This window comes from Aethalodelphis obliquidens, unplaced genomic scaffold, assembly GCF_003676395.1.
Source record: "Aethalodelphis obliquidens isolate GAN/ISIS:26980383/991018 unplaced genomic scaffold, ASM367639v1 scaffold9, whole genome shotgun sequence".
Classification (NCBI taxonomy): domain Eukaryota; kingdom Metazoa; phylum Chordata; class Mammalia; order Artiodactyla; family Delphinidae; genus Aethalodelphis; species Aethalodelphis obliquidens.
In genome coordinates this window covers 14,912,008-14,928,450 of record NW_020837953.1, presented here as the reverse complement: position 1 = coordinate 14,928,450, position 16,443 = coordinate 14,912,008, and the positions used below count along the sequence as shown (strand labels likewise).

The following is a 16,443-nucleotide window of genomic DNA, read 5'->3' as shown; positions in this document are numbered from 1 at the left end:
CGGGGAGCCTGGGACGCTGCGGGCTTTCCGCACGGGGGCCGCCAAAAAGAGAAAGGAAAAAAAAAGAAAAGGGCCACGAAAAAAAAAAAAAAAAAAAAAAAAAAAAAAGAGGGTACTGAGATTAAAAAAAAAAATGAGAACCACTTTTCTAGACCTTCCTGTATTTATGTTTTGCCAAACAATTAAATTTTAAATTTTCTAGTGACCACTGAGGAGATGTTGCTGCCGTACAGATTATTTCAGAAATTTGTCTTAATAAGAACAAAAAAAGTCTACAGACAATCTTAAAAAGAATTGTATCCATTAGTTTAAAAAATAAATCATTTATTACATCTCCTCAAAATAAACACAATAACAATGTCAAAACTAAAGTGCAAGCTAATAGACCACTATCTATAAGCTCTGGGCATGAGTTTATGATCAGTTATGTACTGGTAATCCTCCAATAGCCCCTATACCAAAAACAGGGCTCTCTGAGAGGCCTATCCGGCAACTGTTCTGTTATGGAATAATCCTGATTCCCAAATCACAACAGGACTAACTGAAATGCTTAAAAGCAATTCTCTGTACCATAATCTTAACATCTCCAAAATAAAAAGTTTTGTTTCATCTAAACAGTTCAGTATTTCCCAGTATTTCTGGGAAATACATAAACATTAAGACATCAAAGTCCCATCTGGATCCAATCCTTACGTTGTCAATAAATTGTAATAGATGTAGCAATCCATGCAGTTATTAGAAACCTTCAGGATGCAGGGTAATGGTAGTTTTTGAAAATACAGGCTGGAGGGAAACACCTTTCAATACTAGTTTTTGAGGCTGCTGGAAGCAATAACAGATAAAAACTTCACATTTATGCTGCAGTCTAAAATTAAAATGAAAGCCATACTTTGAAAACTGTAATATTAATATTATAGTTAAGGAACCTAAGTCAACAACTGTTTAATTTGAAAGTTACTTAACCCTAGGCTATTGCAATAGCCAAGAAATGAGGTGACCAAAGACCTTAAGTAGAAAAGCACTTAAAGGCTAGAAAGAAATGATGCTCCTTAGGTATTCATTAATTCACATATTTATTAAATTGTCTACTACTTGCAAGACCTTGAGCAAACTAAGAAGCTCATAAGCTGGTGGGAAGATAATTCCAAAGGGGGAAGTATACATAAATAAATGCAGAAGCTACTCTAGACAGAATGGAAGAAGTTCTATCTGAGAAGTGCTAGAAGAGGGAGGGAAGGATGTCTCCTAACAGAAGGGATCATGGAACATACATTCTGGCATAGAAGGCATCTCACCAGGGCCCTTAACATATATAAGATTCCAACCCAAAGTGAAAGGCATCCGAGGAAGAGGAAAACACACACAGTAAGGAACAGCAAGTATAAAATAGCTTCCACAGAACTTGTGATGGACTCCAGGAGGAGAAAAGACTGGAATATTAGGCTGGAAGCAAAAATAAAGGGACTTACATGACAGGATAAGCAAGAAAGGGCTTTTTTTCAGTAGGCAAAGGGAAGCCATTGGACGGTTTTTAAAGTCATCGGAAGATTTACCATTGGAAGGTAAATCATCAGATGATATTTAAATAATACTGTGGATTGGACAGAGTAGAAACGGGGAGAACAGTCAGTGCACTATCACACCAGTCCAGGCAGGAAATAAGAGCTTGATCTGGGACAGGAACTAGGAAAAAGGCAGATACAAGACATGCTGCAACCTCTTCACTAAAAATTAACTTAGTTTTAAATGTTTCGAAACTTAATTTACCACACAAAACAAGGTTGTTCACATTATTTACATTACACTTTTACTTCACTTCATAGGCAATACTTCAGCATACTCAAGTGTGCTTCCTTTTTAAAAAGCTGTAAGGAATAACTAACTGTATTCTACATTAAGACTATAAAATGGGTAATAAAGAGCAGCATAACCATACTTTCAATATTCTGACTAGAATCACAGTATGCAAAATTTCTTTTAACGATGAACATTTTAAACTCAAAAGTTTATTTCCATGGAATACACGAAGTTTGGATCAGAATTTTCTATACAATCTTGTAAGACCCACACTACTACATAATAGTTCACTTTTCTTAAAATCATTTCTGGACAACTCAACTCAACTCGGTCTACACTTCTACCAGGCCCATATTTTTCAAATATTAGTGCCTTCTTCATTTTCTCCCCTCCTCCCCACTCACCTCTCCGCCCAACAAATTCCCTTTGTATGTCTGCAAGGCAAGATACTATGTGATACAGTATGATTCTAAGGCAGTTCGAATATATAATTCTTATAGTAACAGAAATCTAGAATTATTAACCTTACTTTTTACAGGAGAGGAACCAATGATGTACTAAATTTCCATTTATGTGAATGATAAATGCATCTAATAGAAATGATGCTTTACCATTAGGGGGAAACAAAGGGGGAAATACACACAATAGATGGGTGGCAAATCTCACAAACTTTGCAAAATACAAAAAAAGCTGCATCTGGATTGCAGTCACAATTATAAAAGCAAATAAAGAAGGCTCCAAAATGAAGGGAAAAGAAAAAATTCTAAGTGATCATTAAGAGTGAAAAAGGTTGATTCAATATTAGTACTAGTTTTTAATGTAACATCATTTAACACTCTATCTCTCAAAAAAAAAAAAGAGGATAATTCACTGTTCACAAGGACACAGGAAATAATTTCTACATACATCCTATAAGACAGTTATACTTCATTACACTTTCATGGGCTCAAATCCTTTCAAAGGCTTCCAAAAACACATAGTCTTATGATAACCGAGATTCCCCAATGACACACAATTTATTCTATAGGCTTAGCTATAACACATTTTTTAAAGACATAACGAATTCATCCTCAACAAAAATAGTCACAAAGGCCCTCTACTTATTCAAAAATCATTACATAAAGCGCTGTCTATAACTGCAAACAGGGTTTGAAAATCTGACAGCTAATAATCATAAAATGGGGTAGACTTTAAAGAAAAATAATTACCCAACTTTTCCATTTTTCCTTCCTTTTCCTTTCCTACCAGATACACAAAATGTCTGTAAGGATCTCAGACAAAGCTCTAAAGTAAAAATACAGTGTATGTATACTTTACATTATGTATACTCAAACCTATCTCATATATGTACACATCACATATATTCACACAAAAAAGGTTTCTCCTTTTTTTACGCTAAGAATTGAAGTTACGTTAAATTCTATCCCATAAATGAAGTTAAATCACCATAAATTAAAGAGTAATAAAATAGGGCACGTAGATCTGAGTGACTATATTCTGAAAAGAAAAACCTGAGACTAAGGCCTTGACTGAATAAAAACGCCCAATCCCTGAAAATCACTAACCGGCATTCGGTTTCCGTGAGAGAAAAAGGGGGTCTTAAAACGAATCATCACATAGGTAACCCAGTTTCAGAAGTTAACGAACGTAAAACACAGCGAACCAAAGAACACAAACGTACGAAATGACAAGCTTTAAAGAATTTCCCCAAAGGGAAAGACTGACTTCAAGACTGGGATATAAAGCATCCTTTGCAGGTAGAAGAATCTTTAATTGAAAAAGAAAAAAAAGGGGGGGTGGCGGTGGTGAAGGGTACGACAAAAAACCGAACGACAAGCAAAGGCAAAGAAGTAAAAGAAACGGGTCTCTCCTCCCATCCCCCACCCCAGCCCCCACCCCCACTCTCACAGGACAATAGGATCGGGGTCCTAACTGAAAACTTTAAACGTGTAAACCAGAAGCAGTTTTACTGCAGCTCTAACTGCAAATCTGCCCCTCATCCCGAACCTAGTTCACCCAAGAATACTTCTGCCCTGAAAACATCACCAAGGTTTTGTTAAACACAAATCAGACCCATCACAAGATTCTCTTTTTTTTCTCCCAAGTACCTGGAGGATCCATTTCAATATAAAATATCAGTTCTGTCGAATAGGGCATCATCACCTCCCTCCAGTCTGCGTCATCGCGGTCCATACTCCACACCGTATTGTACATCGCGCTGTCAGGGGCAGGTCGTCAGGAAATATATAGAAAGCATATATTTTTTTTATCTGCTATTTAAAAATCTAAAAATATATATCTGTAAAAGTCCCACTCGGAAATGTACTTCGGGGTTTCCAACGGCCGGTACAAGTCCAGCCAACTACCAGGACAAGGACGGGGTCCTTTTCCCCTCTCCTGCTTTGGCAGCCAGCAAAATGCCCCCCGAACGTTCAATCTACGGGCTCTTCTCCTCGAAGGGGTACAGAAAGGCTTGGGGGGCGGAGGGCAGAAGTGTTAAAAAGCGGCTTCCCCAAAATCCCTCCTACACAGTCGTTCTCCAAAGAGAAAAGCTCCCACCGCCTTCAAATCTTTCCGCGGAAGCCACTTTTGTGTCCTTCGAGAGAGGGAGAACAGAGAGGGGGGGAAAAAGAACGCGCTGGGAGAAAGGTGGGTAAGTGACAAAGGAAGGCATAAAAAGGACGTTGGGTATTGCGTTCAAGTTTCGGGGTCCCACTGGTCTGCGGGGAGAAATCCCCTCAGGGGCCAGGACTCGGGCTCCGTTCCGGTCGGGCTAGGAACCGAAGCTGCTGCAGCCTGGGGATGGGGGCCCGTCCGAGTGTCCAGTTATCTCTGCTTGGCCGTGCGCTCCCGCCCGGCTGCAAGCAAGCTCGCCAGCGCCGGCTCCCCTCACGCGCTGCCCTGACTCAAGCCACTAGAGTTTCATTTTAACGGCGCGGAGGGGGGACACCCTCCCCCGCCCCCACGCTCTCCCGCTGAGGCGCCACCTAACCGCGCCGAGCAGGGGGGATGGCCAGCATCGCCACTGCCCCTTCCACTCTATTCCGCCTCGAAGTGTTGGGGCTTCTGTCAGGTGCCTGAGAGACTGTTTAAGAAGCTGTCCTCCGCCTCGGCTATCAACTCTCCCCACCGCTCCCTAGGCCTCGGCTCCTTAACCCTCCAACCTTTCTCCCCCCAGCCTCAATCAGAATGGTAGGGCCCGGGCGCTGGCCACTCGCCAGGAGTCAGTGCCGGGAGCACGCGAGCCGCGCGGGGAGGGAGAGGCGAGAGGGGAGGGGGGGGAAAATGAGAGGATGAAGTGGCTGGTGATTGGCTGAGCCTGGTTGCCGGAGCCCGGAGCCTGCGTCTTTTGTCTGCCTTGCTCCAGCTGAGGAGCGGGAGACGGCTGCGCGCCCCAAGCGAGCCAATCAGGAGCCAGCCGGCGCCGGCCGGTGAGGCGGCGATTGGTCGCAGCCCAGTTACTAAGCGGGACAAAGGCAGAAGGGGGAAAGAAAAGAGGAGGAAAAAAAAAGAAGAAAGAAAGAAAGCGCAAACGGCGGTTACTGACAGGCTCGGCGAGCGCTCAGGGGCTCAAGCTGCCCGGAGACAGGCGGGGCTCCCGCTGAGGCTCGGTCCGCCCGGACGAGTAGGAGAGGGGGAGGACGGGCTGGCGCGAGACACCTCTGCCCGGAGACTGGCCGCGGGGGAGGGGAGCGGACAGAGAGGGCGCGTGCTGTCACTTGGCGGGACGCGCGCTCTTCTGGTCCTTAGGAGGTCCCCGGTTAGAGCCCCTCCCCACGGACCTCTTATCCGAGCTGAGACAGTCCGCCCCACCCCTCATGATAAGTTGTCAAATAAAGCAAAGGTCCACAAACCCACTTGCAGGACCGTGCTGCTAAGTGAGAGGATGTTCCCATGGGCCCCGTGCAGCCGTCCGCGGCTGCTACCTGAGCCCAGCCGCGACTTCTCCCCTTGAGCAGTGAGGCATTTCTTAAGCAGGTATTTCGCGGTTACCCTGCGCTTTCCACCCCAGGATTTTTGAACCCAGAGGGAACTGCCCACACCTGAAATAAATGGTGGAGCGCCACAGCAGGCCCCTCGGCTCTAGTGCTCAAGCCGGAAAAAAATGCCTTGCAATTACAGCGCGTGTGTGATTTTTGAGATAAATCACAGGTGTTGGAATCCCTCGCCAAAAGGGCTCTATTCTGTGTCCCCGACAGATGCCTTTCCACATACACCCAATCCCTACACCCATTCTTAAAATGCTGAATATTTCCACGCATTTCAGAAACTGCTAATTCACTTGCTGGGGGGACACGGAATAGCCAAAAGCAGATTTGTGTCTCGTGAAGCTTGTGCCTGGAATTGCCATTCTGCATACCCTGCAATACAGTCTGGGGAGGCCAAAAACTGCTCTCTTTCCTCTTTACACAGGAGTAACGAAGCCCATTGTGTTTGGGTTGACAACCTGATTAAAGCCCTAGCAAAACCTCCTACCATGAGTGGCTCTGCTGTATTGACATGCCTGTGGAAAAGTTGCCACGTTTCATCCTCAACCTCCTAAAGTGGTTCTGCCTTCCTTAAAGGTGCTCTGAGTTGAGGCAGTTCCTGGGAGCAGTCAAAATGTGTATGGACCGGGTATAAAGTCATGGGTTAAAAAGAGCCAGGAAGAATGAATGGACAGGGTTGAGCTGAGAAAACATACCAGTATTCTTCTATGCTTGCTTGCTTACATTTCTGAAATCCAAATGTGATTCTGGAGCCAAATCAACCTGGGACAGGTCACATTAATTTGAATGTCCAGAACCATTCCTCCAGGTAGAAGATACTGGAAGATCAACCCTAATTTGTGGCTGGTTTCCCAGCAGGCTCTTTACTTCACTGTATCTGGGAGCCAGAAGTACTCACATTTGATAACTCAAAAAGCAGAACAATCAGTCAAGGGCAAGTTGGTTTATTTTTGTTCACGGGTGTCCCTGTGCATTCCCAAACAAAATGAAGGTGAAGAGAGGAAGTGTGGAAAAGATAATAGCTTTCAGATTTCCATAGCAGCTTTTGCCTGGACCACTTCTCATGATTTAGTGGTGGGGATTCAATTTCCAATGCACAGAGCAATCACCCAGGCCTTCCCCACAGCTAAGGCTTTGGGAAATGTAGTGAAGAAACAGCACAGTATATAATGTGTGCTCAATACTGACACATTGAGTAAAGCTGTGTGATTCAACCTTGCCACCTAAAATCATATGACCCAACTGTCCAACAAATAAAGGAGGCCTCCAAAGAATAACAGTGATGCAAGAGGCAACGATGAATCAAGGGGAAGCACACTTCCTTCAGATGGGCTTGAACCAGTGCCCTGCCATGGTGGGAAGTGCCTGTCATATGATGTTGGCTTTACTTTCTTTCAGTTGAGAAATAGAAGTGAGGTTCTGACTACTTGTCACCAAACCGCCTCAGGCTCTTTGGCAAAGGTAGACAATGTTAGCTCTGGTGCCCTGGATCATTTCCATCCTGGAGAATTATATTTGGCCTGGGTGTGGAGTAAATTCAGCTGTAAGGGCTCAAACTCCTGGGTCACAACCTGCTACTTTGGGAGTTGTTTTTTCCCGTTTGCCTCCTGCCTTTTTAAAATTTAAAGTAGTCTTAGGTAAATCACAAAATCTGCCTTCATTTATATATCTGTGAAATTGGAGATTACCTTCAGATTTATGCAAGCTACTTAGTTTATTGTGAAATGCTCTGAGAATGAAAAAAAAATGCCACTTAAGTACTTAGAATTAATAGTACCTTTCTGTAACTCCAAACAGACAGAGTGTCCTTCACTTTTCACCCTGCTCTTGTCTTGCAATGAAACAGTTCAAATATGCTCCGTTTCCCCCTCTTTATTTCCGAGATGGGTGAAGTATTTCTTCTGTGCACTGAATATAGGGTATGATCTCAGACCTCTCTGTGCCAGCAGAATCAGCCTGGAACTCAGCCAAAAGTTCTTCGTGATTAAAGGTGCCATCTGAGCACAAGATATTTTTTTTAAAGCCTTGCAAAATGGAAACATACGTTTATTATTTTTTTAAGGTCACTGGCTTTAACACAGAACTGGCTTTAGGCTTTGGGGAGGATCACTGGACTCAATCCCCCTCTTTTTTTCCTTTCTCATTATCTTCCCTTCGCCACTTGTCTTGTGATAAGGCCAAGTCCGTGCAGCTAAATAAACTCATTTAATATGAGTTATATCATAAATAATCCCATTTAATAAATGGGATTCCAAGAAAACTCTACAAATTATCAGTTGCAGATTTTAGGACCTCCCCAGCCACATGCCTTATAAATTGGAGGTATATCAAGTTTTTATGGAAAAGTTTGCCTTTACAATGTAAAAAAAGCAATGCTAGTAGATCTTCTAGAAAGACATCTCCCCTGGGGACGGATAGTCATCTCTTGAGATACCAGTGTCTAACATCTTGGTTTTCCATTTTTTCAGAATGATACCCCTTTTATTTGGCATTTGTAATTTTTTTATTTCTCCTTTATATCTTTCTTGAAACTTGGAAAACCATGGTAGGGTTAATCCTATCAGCCCAAGGCACTGAGAAATTATGACATGAGATGAATGAGCAGTTTTCATAGGAGTGGCATTTCTCCAGATGCTGCTAAATTCCTGGGCTTATAGGGCTCTGTTTGAGGGCTTCCTCAGACCCTCCAGCACATGATATAGATCTTCTCCCCACTTTGGGTCCTCCTTCAGCTTTGGAGATGACCAAAAGAGCAGGTCTCTCTCTCTCTAGCCTAACATGTTCCCCTCTTTTTGGTGTCTGCCCTTTTAGCAACACAAGGGCCACCTGGATGGTATGTTATGCAAACTTCCCCTCCATCAAGGCAACAGCTTTCAACTCAGCTCTCACCGGGAGAGAGAGAGAGAGCAAATGAGATCCAAATGACAGGAACAATAGTCCAGACTGTTTCACGAGGACAGGGCACAAACAGGGCAGCTGGTGAGCTCTGCTACCTTATTTAATCTCCATAACCCTGAGGACGTTTGTATTTTTATTCTCCTTTTACAGATGAGGAAATTGAGACCCAGAGCAGTGAGGAGACTTGTTCAAAGTCACGCAGCCACTCAGTAGCACAGCCAGCATTAGAGCCCCAGGTCCTGATGCCTTTCCCACTACACCACACAGCTTCCCACCCCTTCATTCACTTGGCAAATGTTTATTGATGCTTTCAAACACTGGGGATACAAAAATGAATATGACAAAGTGCCTAACATTGAGTCCAGAGTCCATAGAGAAGGAGTCCAATTATATGCCTGTATTTATAGAAGTATGCTATAATAGAGAAACTGACAGAGTGCTGCTACATGAACCCCCAAAACAGTAATGATCTCTGCCCACAATGCAGCTGAGTAAAGGCTTCCTTGAGGAGGTGATATTTGGCCTGCCCCAAACTTATATGCACCTGCTTTAAACATGTGGTCTCTTTACTTCTCAGTTTGTCCAATCCATATGATTAGCTCCAAGCCTGAAAAAGTTTCACTGAAATCTGACCCAAAGATCAGATCACCAGAGTCTTTCATTATCTTTAATCAGGCTGCAACAGCCTCCTCATAATCTCCCTGCCTTGTTTCTTCCAGTTCATACTCTACAAAGTTAGAGTGATGGCTCTAAATAAAAAATCTGGGCATGTCACTCCCTTGCAGAAACTGCACGGTAATCCCATTTGCCCTCGGGATAAGGTTTCAGTCTCTTAGCCTGGCATTCAAGGCTTTGATGGTCTAACCCTTGCCTCCCTCTCCAGTCTTTTCTCACACATTTCTTCCTGTCACTCCTAAGAACTAGCTATACTGAAGTACTGCATTTCTCAGAAAATCTCTCCTCCACGCAATACCCTCCACTAGAAACTTGCAAACTCTCACTTATGTGCATCCTATTTCGAAGACTGTGCTCACCCAGCCCCCTGCACTGGCCTCTGTACAACCCTTAGCACACCGTGTTCAAAGTGTCTGTTTCCAGGTCTAACTGTCCCCTCCTGCTCTTGGAGCTCTTCATGGGTGGAAAGCATGTCCTCAGACCATCAGTGCCCAGCATCAGGCCTGGTGCACAGTGGGTAGCCAATGAATATTCTTTGAGTGAATAAACAAAAGTCACAAGAAGAAATGACTCTCCAAGAAAGTTCTGGGGCAGTCTAAGTTCAGGTTACCCTGATAATCCTTTCTGTAGTTCCTCAGCTGATTCCCATTTATTTAAAAGGACAAAAAGAAAAAATTTTAACTGTACAGTTTTTGGTTACAGAAGTGAGAGGGGCAGACAGTGACATTTCTCTCCTGCTGGGTGCCTCTAGGGTCTTCACCACAGACACTCAGTTCCACTACCCTTTTATTTTATCAGCTGTGAATTGTTAGCAAAATTCCAAGCAGCTTGTAGAAAATTCAGAAAAACTCAGCAGTGAGAAGAGAAGCTGGTTTCATTTTCCAGGCCAGCTCATTTCTGAAATGTAACACCATATAGAGCTTTAAAGTACGCTTACTTCCTGTGGTCATTATTTCAATAGTTTGGAACAATTTGTAGTTCATGCCCGCTTTATGGAATGTACAATAATCTCCCTGTAATTCCAGGGTCTCAAATCTAAAAACTGTCTTATATGTTTCATTGTAGAGGGCAAAATCAGCCCAGTTCCCATATTGGACAATTTTGGTTTAAAAAAAAACTAATAGCATTTTTCATTGCTTCTATGAATAATAAAATCACAAACATCCTTTAGAAATATTCTATAAAATCTATGCATTAAAAGAAAAGTCAGGACTTCCCTGGTGGTCCAGTGGTTAAGACTCCCTGAGCTTCCACTACAGGGGGCACGGGGTTAGATCCCTGGTGGGGGAACTAAGATCTCGCAGGGTGCAGGGAAGGAGGGAAGGAGGGAAGGAAGGGAGGGAGGGAGGGAGGGCGGGAGGGAGAGAGGGCGAGCCTCTTACAGCCTCCCCAGACACCTCTGCATGGGCATCCTTGAAATCTGGGAAAATGATCCAACCTCTAGGGCTTAAAGATCACCATTTGAGTAAGAAAAGTACAGGCATGGAATGTAAAAGGCTTGATCTTCAGATCTGAGAATTTGATTGAAAAAAGTGATACACCCACAGTGACTTTTTTTTTAATTCAAGGGTAGAGACTACCTTGTGTTCTGGTCATCTTACGCTTCTTGCAAAGGAAACGCTCTGCAAAGATCACTATTATTCCCCAAACTTCATCCAGGATCCTGTTGCTCCCCTCTCAGTACCAATATGTGAAATTCTAAATTATGCAATGTTAGGGCTAAGTAAAGGCACCTAAGGTCCTGATAGTAGAAGTAAAACACCTTAGGTACTCCTAGCATAAGGAACTGGGAGGTCTAAAGCAATATATTTTCATATAGTGAACAAAAAAAATTTAACTGGTCATCACATATATCAAAAATGTAATATGATAATTGCACCTAAAGTAGATTTATTAAATGTTAAAGGTGGAAGGGAAGAACAATCCAAAATGACAAGCTCTTTCAGTTCAACTGAACCCCTTTCACGATCTACAGTTTATGCTGAGTACTCAGTAAGATGCTATTTCTGTCCTTGTTGAGCCCATCATCTAGTAAGGGAGACTCACGTGAACAAGCAATAAGAGTTTCACTGACCTTTGTGCTTTTTTTTTTTTTAAATTGAAGTATAGTTGATTTACAATGTTTCAGGTGTACTGCAAAGTGATTCAGTTATACATTCTTTTTTTTTTTTTTTTTTTGCAGTACGCGGGCCTCTCACTGCTGTGGCCTCTCCCGTTGCGGAGCACAGGCTCTGGACGCGCAGGCTCAGTGGCCATGGCTCACGAGCCCAGCCGCTCCGCGGCATGTGGGATCTTCCCGGACCGGGGCACGAACCCATGTCCCCTGCATCGGCAGGCAGACTCTCAACCACTGCGCCACCAGGGAAGCCCCAGTTATACATTCTTTTTCAGATTCTTTTCTACCATAGGTTATTACAGGATATTGAGTATAGTCCCCTGTGCTATACAGTAGGTCCTTGTTGTTTACCTATTTTATATACAGTAGTGTGTATCTGTTAATCCCAAACACCCAATTTATCCCTCCCCCACAGCCCTTGTGCTTTTAAACTGGCTAACTCTCTTGAGACCAAAATATCAGGGGGCAAGACAGCCTCTATTTACCCTCTCCGTCTTCTTCTCCAATAGCTCTACTGTTCCTTAGCCTCTTTCTCATCTCCTCGACTGTTATCTTAATGTCACACTCCTCACTGATTCTGTTCTTGCAGCACTGACTTCTGGCTGTGTTCCCTAACCACAGCTCAAATGTGTCCCTTGCCTTCTTTTTCAGGGCAATGGAGGAATATAGTTCTGTATCCTACCCTGATATAGGGCCTTGTGGTTGGTGTTTCTCCTGAGTTTTCCCAGGACCCTGCAAACAAGAACCAGGCAATATTATACCCATGAATTGCTCCTTCTCTGAAATCTCAACTCAAACAGATAACTCTCTCCAACCCTCCCTGACCTTTTGTTTTTTTTGCCAAGCATAGGCATTGGACGAAAATGATTACCATCTCATACCACTGTAGTAAATAGTGGTCCCCAAAAAAGATCTGTCTAAGTCCTAACCCTTCAGAAGCTCTGAATGTGATCTTATTTGGAAAAAGGGTCTTTGCAGTTATAAAGATCTTAAAATGAGATCATCCTGGATTTAGGGTGAGTCCTAGATGCAAAGGCAGGTGTCCCTATGGAAAAAGGCAAAGGGGATTTGAGACACAGACAGAGGGGAAGGCAATGTGAAGCAGACGCAGAAATTGGAGTAATGCATGTCCAAGCCAAGGAACACCAAGAATTGCCTACAACCACAAAAAGCTAGAAGAGAGGCATAGAACAGATTCTCCTTCGGAGTCTTTAGAAAGAATCAGTCCTGCCAACAACTTGATTTCAGACGTCTAACCTCCAAAACTGTGAGAGAATAAATTTTTGTTGTTTTAGTTCACCCAGTTTGTGGTAGTTCATTATGCTAGCCCTACAAAACTAATACATTGCCTGATAATTTAATAATTAAAGACATTTTAATATCAAGACATAGAAAGAAAGAAAGAAAAAAGATATAGAAAGAATATAACTTCAAACTAAAGGATCATCCTTCCCAAGAAATGACCTTAAGTCACTTTAAATATAGTGTTCAAACTGATGAAGCGTTGTTACAGACTAGCCACAGTATTGGAACCTCAGGCCTAACCCAAGGTGTATCTTTTTAACAATTTTCTCACAATACCTTCAACTTTGTCTCCCCTGTGTCCTTCCAAATAAGTCACCCTGCTGAAGCCAAATCCCAGACCAAAACAAGAGTCCTGCTTCTGCTCTTACACTCAGGCAGCTGGGGCTTAGAGAAAGAAAAACCAAGTTTACCAAGTTTGCTCTGGGCTGGTCTCTGGTCATAATTGGGCTTCCTTTTACTTAACCCTCAATGTGCTCTCTCCGACGTTTCAAACCTTCACCACTTATCTCAAATGACTACACCCCACCCTCAGATCAGTAAATATAACCTGGCCTTTTACTTCACAGAGACCATCAGGCATAACGGCCCCCCTGCTTACATCCCCTCCAGAGCCTATAAACTTCTACCATCCTTGCTTCCTTTCCTCCCTCTGAGGCAGCATGCCTTTCCTCCAACTGAAAGCCGATCACCCATTCTGACCTCTGGTAGCACCCTCGTCAACCTCCTAAAGCATCCCTTCTCCTGTCTACCCAAATGCCTACTAGATAGCCCCAAAACACCTCAAAATCATCATATCTAAGCTGGTTCCTTTTCTAGTTGGGTGACAGGGCCAGATGGGAATACAGGCCCACAAGGAAAAGAGCATGTGCAGATGCCCAGAGGAGAGCATGTGTCTCTTGGGAGCACTGGAAATAGTGCCATAAAGGATGTAGAGGATGGTGAGGGATGAAGCTGCAGGGCGAAGAGCCTTGTAAACCAAGATAAGGAATGCATTCGCACCGCTGGGCTTGCAGGATCTTAGTTCCCCGACTAGGGATGGAACCTGGGCCCTCAGCAGTGAAAGCGCAGAGTACTAACCACTGGACCGCCGGGGAATTCCCAGGAATGCATTCTTTTTGCTCAGAGCAATGAGGGCAGGTCTGTATTTGAGAATCATTACATATTGCTGAGTGAACTGAAGGGACAAACTGAAGACAAAACATTGTTAAAACAATGTAGACAAAAGATGGAGAGCCCTGGGTAGATTTGAGAAATGTTTAAGAGGTAGGAAAGGCAACACTTGGTGGTATTAGGTAACCAGCACATCCCCAACCTAAAAAATGGCTCACTGCAAAATGAGATTACAACTTTTCTGGTTGAGAATCTTTCTCTTTATTGGTAGTATTTTCCTCCTCTGCTTTTCTAGGTGATACGCTCACTTCTGGGACCTCACTGGGTGGATTAACTAGCCCCGAGAATACTGTTAATGGGTTAAGGCTTGAGGGTGTGAGTGGATTGATGACCCAGACTGGTTGGTCAGTTGCCCCATTGTAGTAGACACCTTTTAATACCTCTGGCCAGTTCACCATGACATTTCTTTCCTCAGTTTGTACATGACCTTGCTGCTGGCCATAGTTGATGGGACACAGACTGAGTTACATTTTCTGTCAAATATTTGCAAACAGTAGTCAACACAAGAACTGGTCTCTCCAGGGGTTTGGACGTGTAGCATGGAATCTCTGGAGCTGGCCAGTGTTCAGAAAGCCAAAGAAGGATGAAGAAAATGCTCTGAAAGGAGCAGGGATGAAGAATGGAAAGGACCTAAGCAGTAGTCAACTTCTTTTTTTTTTTGGCCACTCAGCATGGTATACAGGATCTTAGTTCCCTGACCAGGGATCGAACTTGTGCCCCTGCAGTGGAAGTGCAGAGTCTTAACCACTGAACTGCCAGAGAAGTCCCCCAGTAGTCAATTTCTTCAGTCTATAGTCTCCTAATGCCCAGCTTTGTCCCTGTTCTAAGGTCAGGCCCACCTCTAACATTTGCAGAGCCCAGGATGATAATATAAATAGAAGCACACATACCATATGTCAAAATACTTAAAAGTTATAAATCAAAGGAACAAACCATTAAGTAAAATATATTCAATCCTCCTATCTTGCCAAATATACCTTCATGTAAACCTGGAAGACTAGGTTCAAATCTAGAATTCATGGATTCTTAGAGTTCTGACTCCCATCTCTTTTCACCCCTAGCTTCATCCTGAACTGTGAAGGGGATCCTTGTGCACATGTCCAAGCCCCTTCCATCCATTCTGCTACAAATAGCGGTCGCTTGACCACCCCTTGGGTCTAAAGGTACTGGCATTGACAATGTTGTCTGTCCTTAGGAGGACAGATCCAGGGAAAAGGCCCAGTGCAGTCCTGGAAACAGGCTTGGGGCCATTTGGGTGAAGAACTCCAAAAGCATGGTCTAGAAGAAAGAACTGAAGCCTCTGGGTCGCTAAGTTCCCTTGGCTCTACTGATTTCTCATCCTATGAGGAGAGGTGGACTCGGGACCCTCTAGACCCTGTCCTGGGCCCCTCTTTCTCAGATCTAACAGGGGCTCCTTATATGAATTCTTTGTTTATTTAAGTAGGCTCCAACTAGATTCTTTTATTTGCAACCCAAGAATCCTAAATAAGACTGATGTCTTTACCCTCTCAACCACTGTCCAATTTTCTCTCTCTGTTCCCCATGGGGCCTCTAGTAGTGCCTGGGGGAGGGTTTCCTCATGAACCCTAATGCCTACCAAGTGGGCCAGAAAAAAGGAGGGTTCCCCCATCAGTGGTAAGTTATTTTGGTCAAGCACTGTGACTGTCCTCTCCCACTCTCAGGCTATGTTATACCTCCAATTAGCTATTTTGAGCTTAATGGGCAGCCCCACATCCTAAAATAGCATTTTATTTCTTTCTTGCATCTTTTGGCACCATACTCAACATCATATCAGAGTTTATGGACCCCACCTCCCACCTGATTTGGGAGTCCTCCAAAACGGAAGGGCGTTCAGATGCCAAGCGGCCAAAAATGTCAAATGTTCGGTACTATGCTATTAATCAGGTCTAGAAGCCGTCTCTATTGGAGGATGCTCTGGTCCTATTCCTTGGGAAGTTCTGAGTATTTTCTTTGGAGAGAACCCACACACACACTCGGCTTGGGTCCTGCCTATCATTCCTCTCTCCAACTCTACACTCACATTGAAGATAGTAATGGTCTGCCCTGGACCACACAGTCAAATGCCACTGTGATCACGGTATCCAAGGCCTGTGTCAAAGCCTGATTCTCAGTGGCCCGTGAGTATAGACAGTGAAGAGAAACCACCAGCATGCTTACAGATCGATAATAGTCAGGTACCAGAAGAAACCAACTTAGCACTGGGAAACACATGGGCAAATGAGATATAGTCTAGCACCTGACACATCCGCTCTCTCTCTCGGAATTTACCTGTGATTTCCCACTTTTGATCCAGGAACTCTATTTTTTAAATAGTGCTGCACCTCACTCTCAGACAGACTTGATAACAAAAATTATAAACCTTCTCTCTTCTTCATTTTTTTTAACATAATACTTACTTAGATGCCCTCAAAACTGACATCAGCGTGGGTCAGCAATTGTTAGGACAATCCTGAACTAAGGAGCTCAGCAAAC

General features: G+C 43.6%; 1 protein-coding gene across 1 annotated transcript in view; it reads right to left on the bottom strand.

Annotated features, from left to right (window-relative positions):
- Positions 1-4,716, bottom strand: part of PIK3R3 (phosphoinositide-3-kinase regulatory subunit 3) — an 85,690-nt gene extending 80,974 nt beyond the window's left edge. The window contains exon 1 of the mRNA XM_027108655.1: positions 3,906-4,716. Within this exon, the coding sequence (XP_026964456.1) occupies positions 3,906-4,011 (106 nt within the window). The 5' untranslated portion in view covers positions 4,012-4,716. The remainder of the gene's footprint in view (positions 1-3,905) is intronic.
- Positions 4,717-16,443: the final 11,727 nt, after the last annotated feature.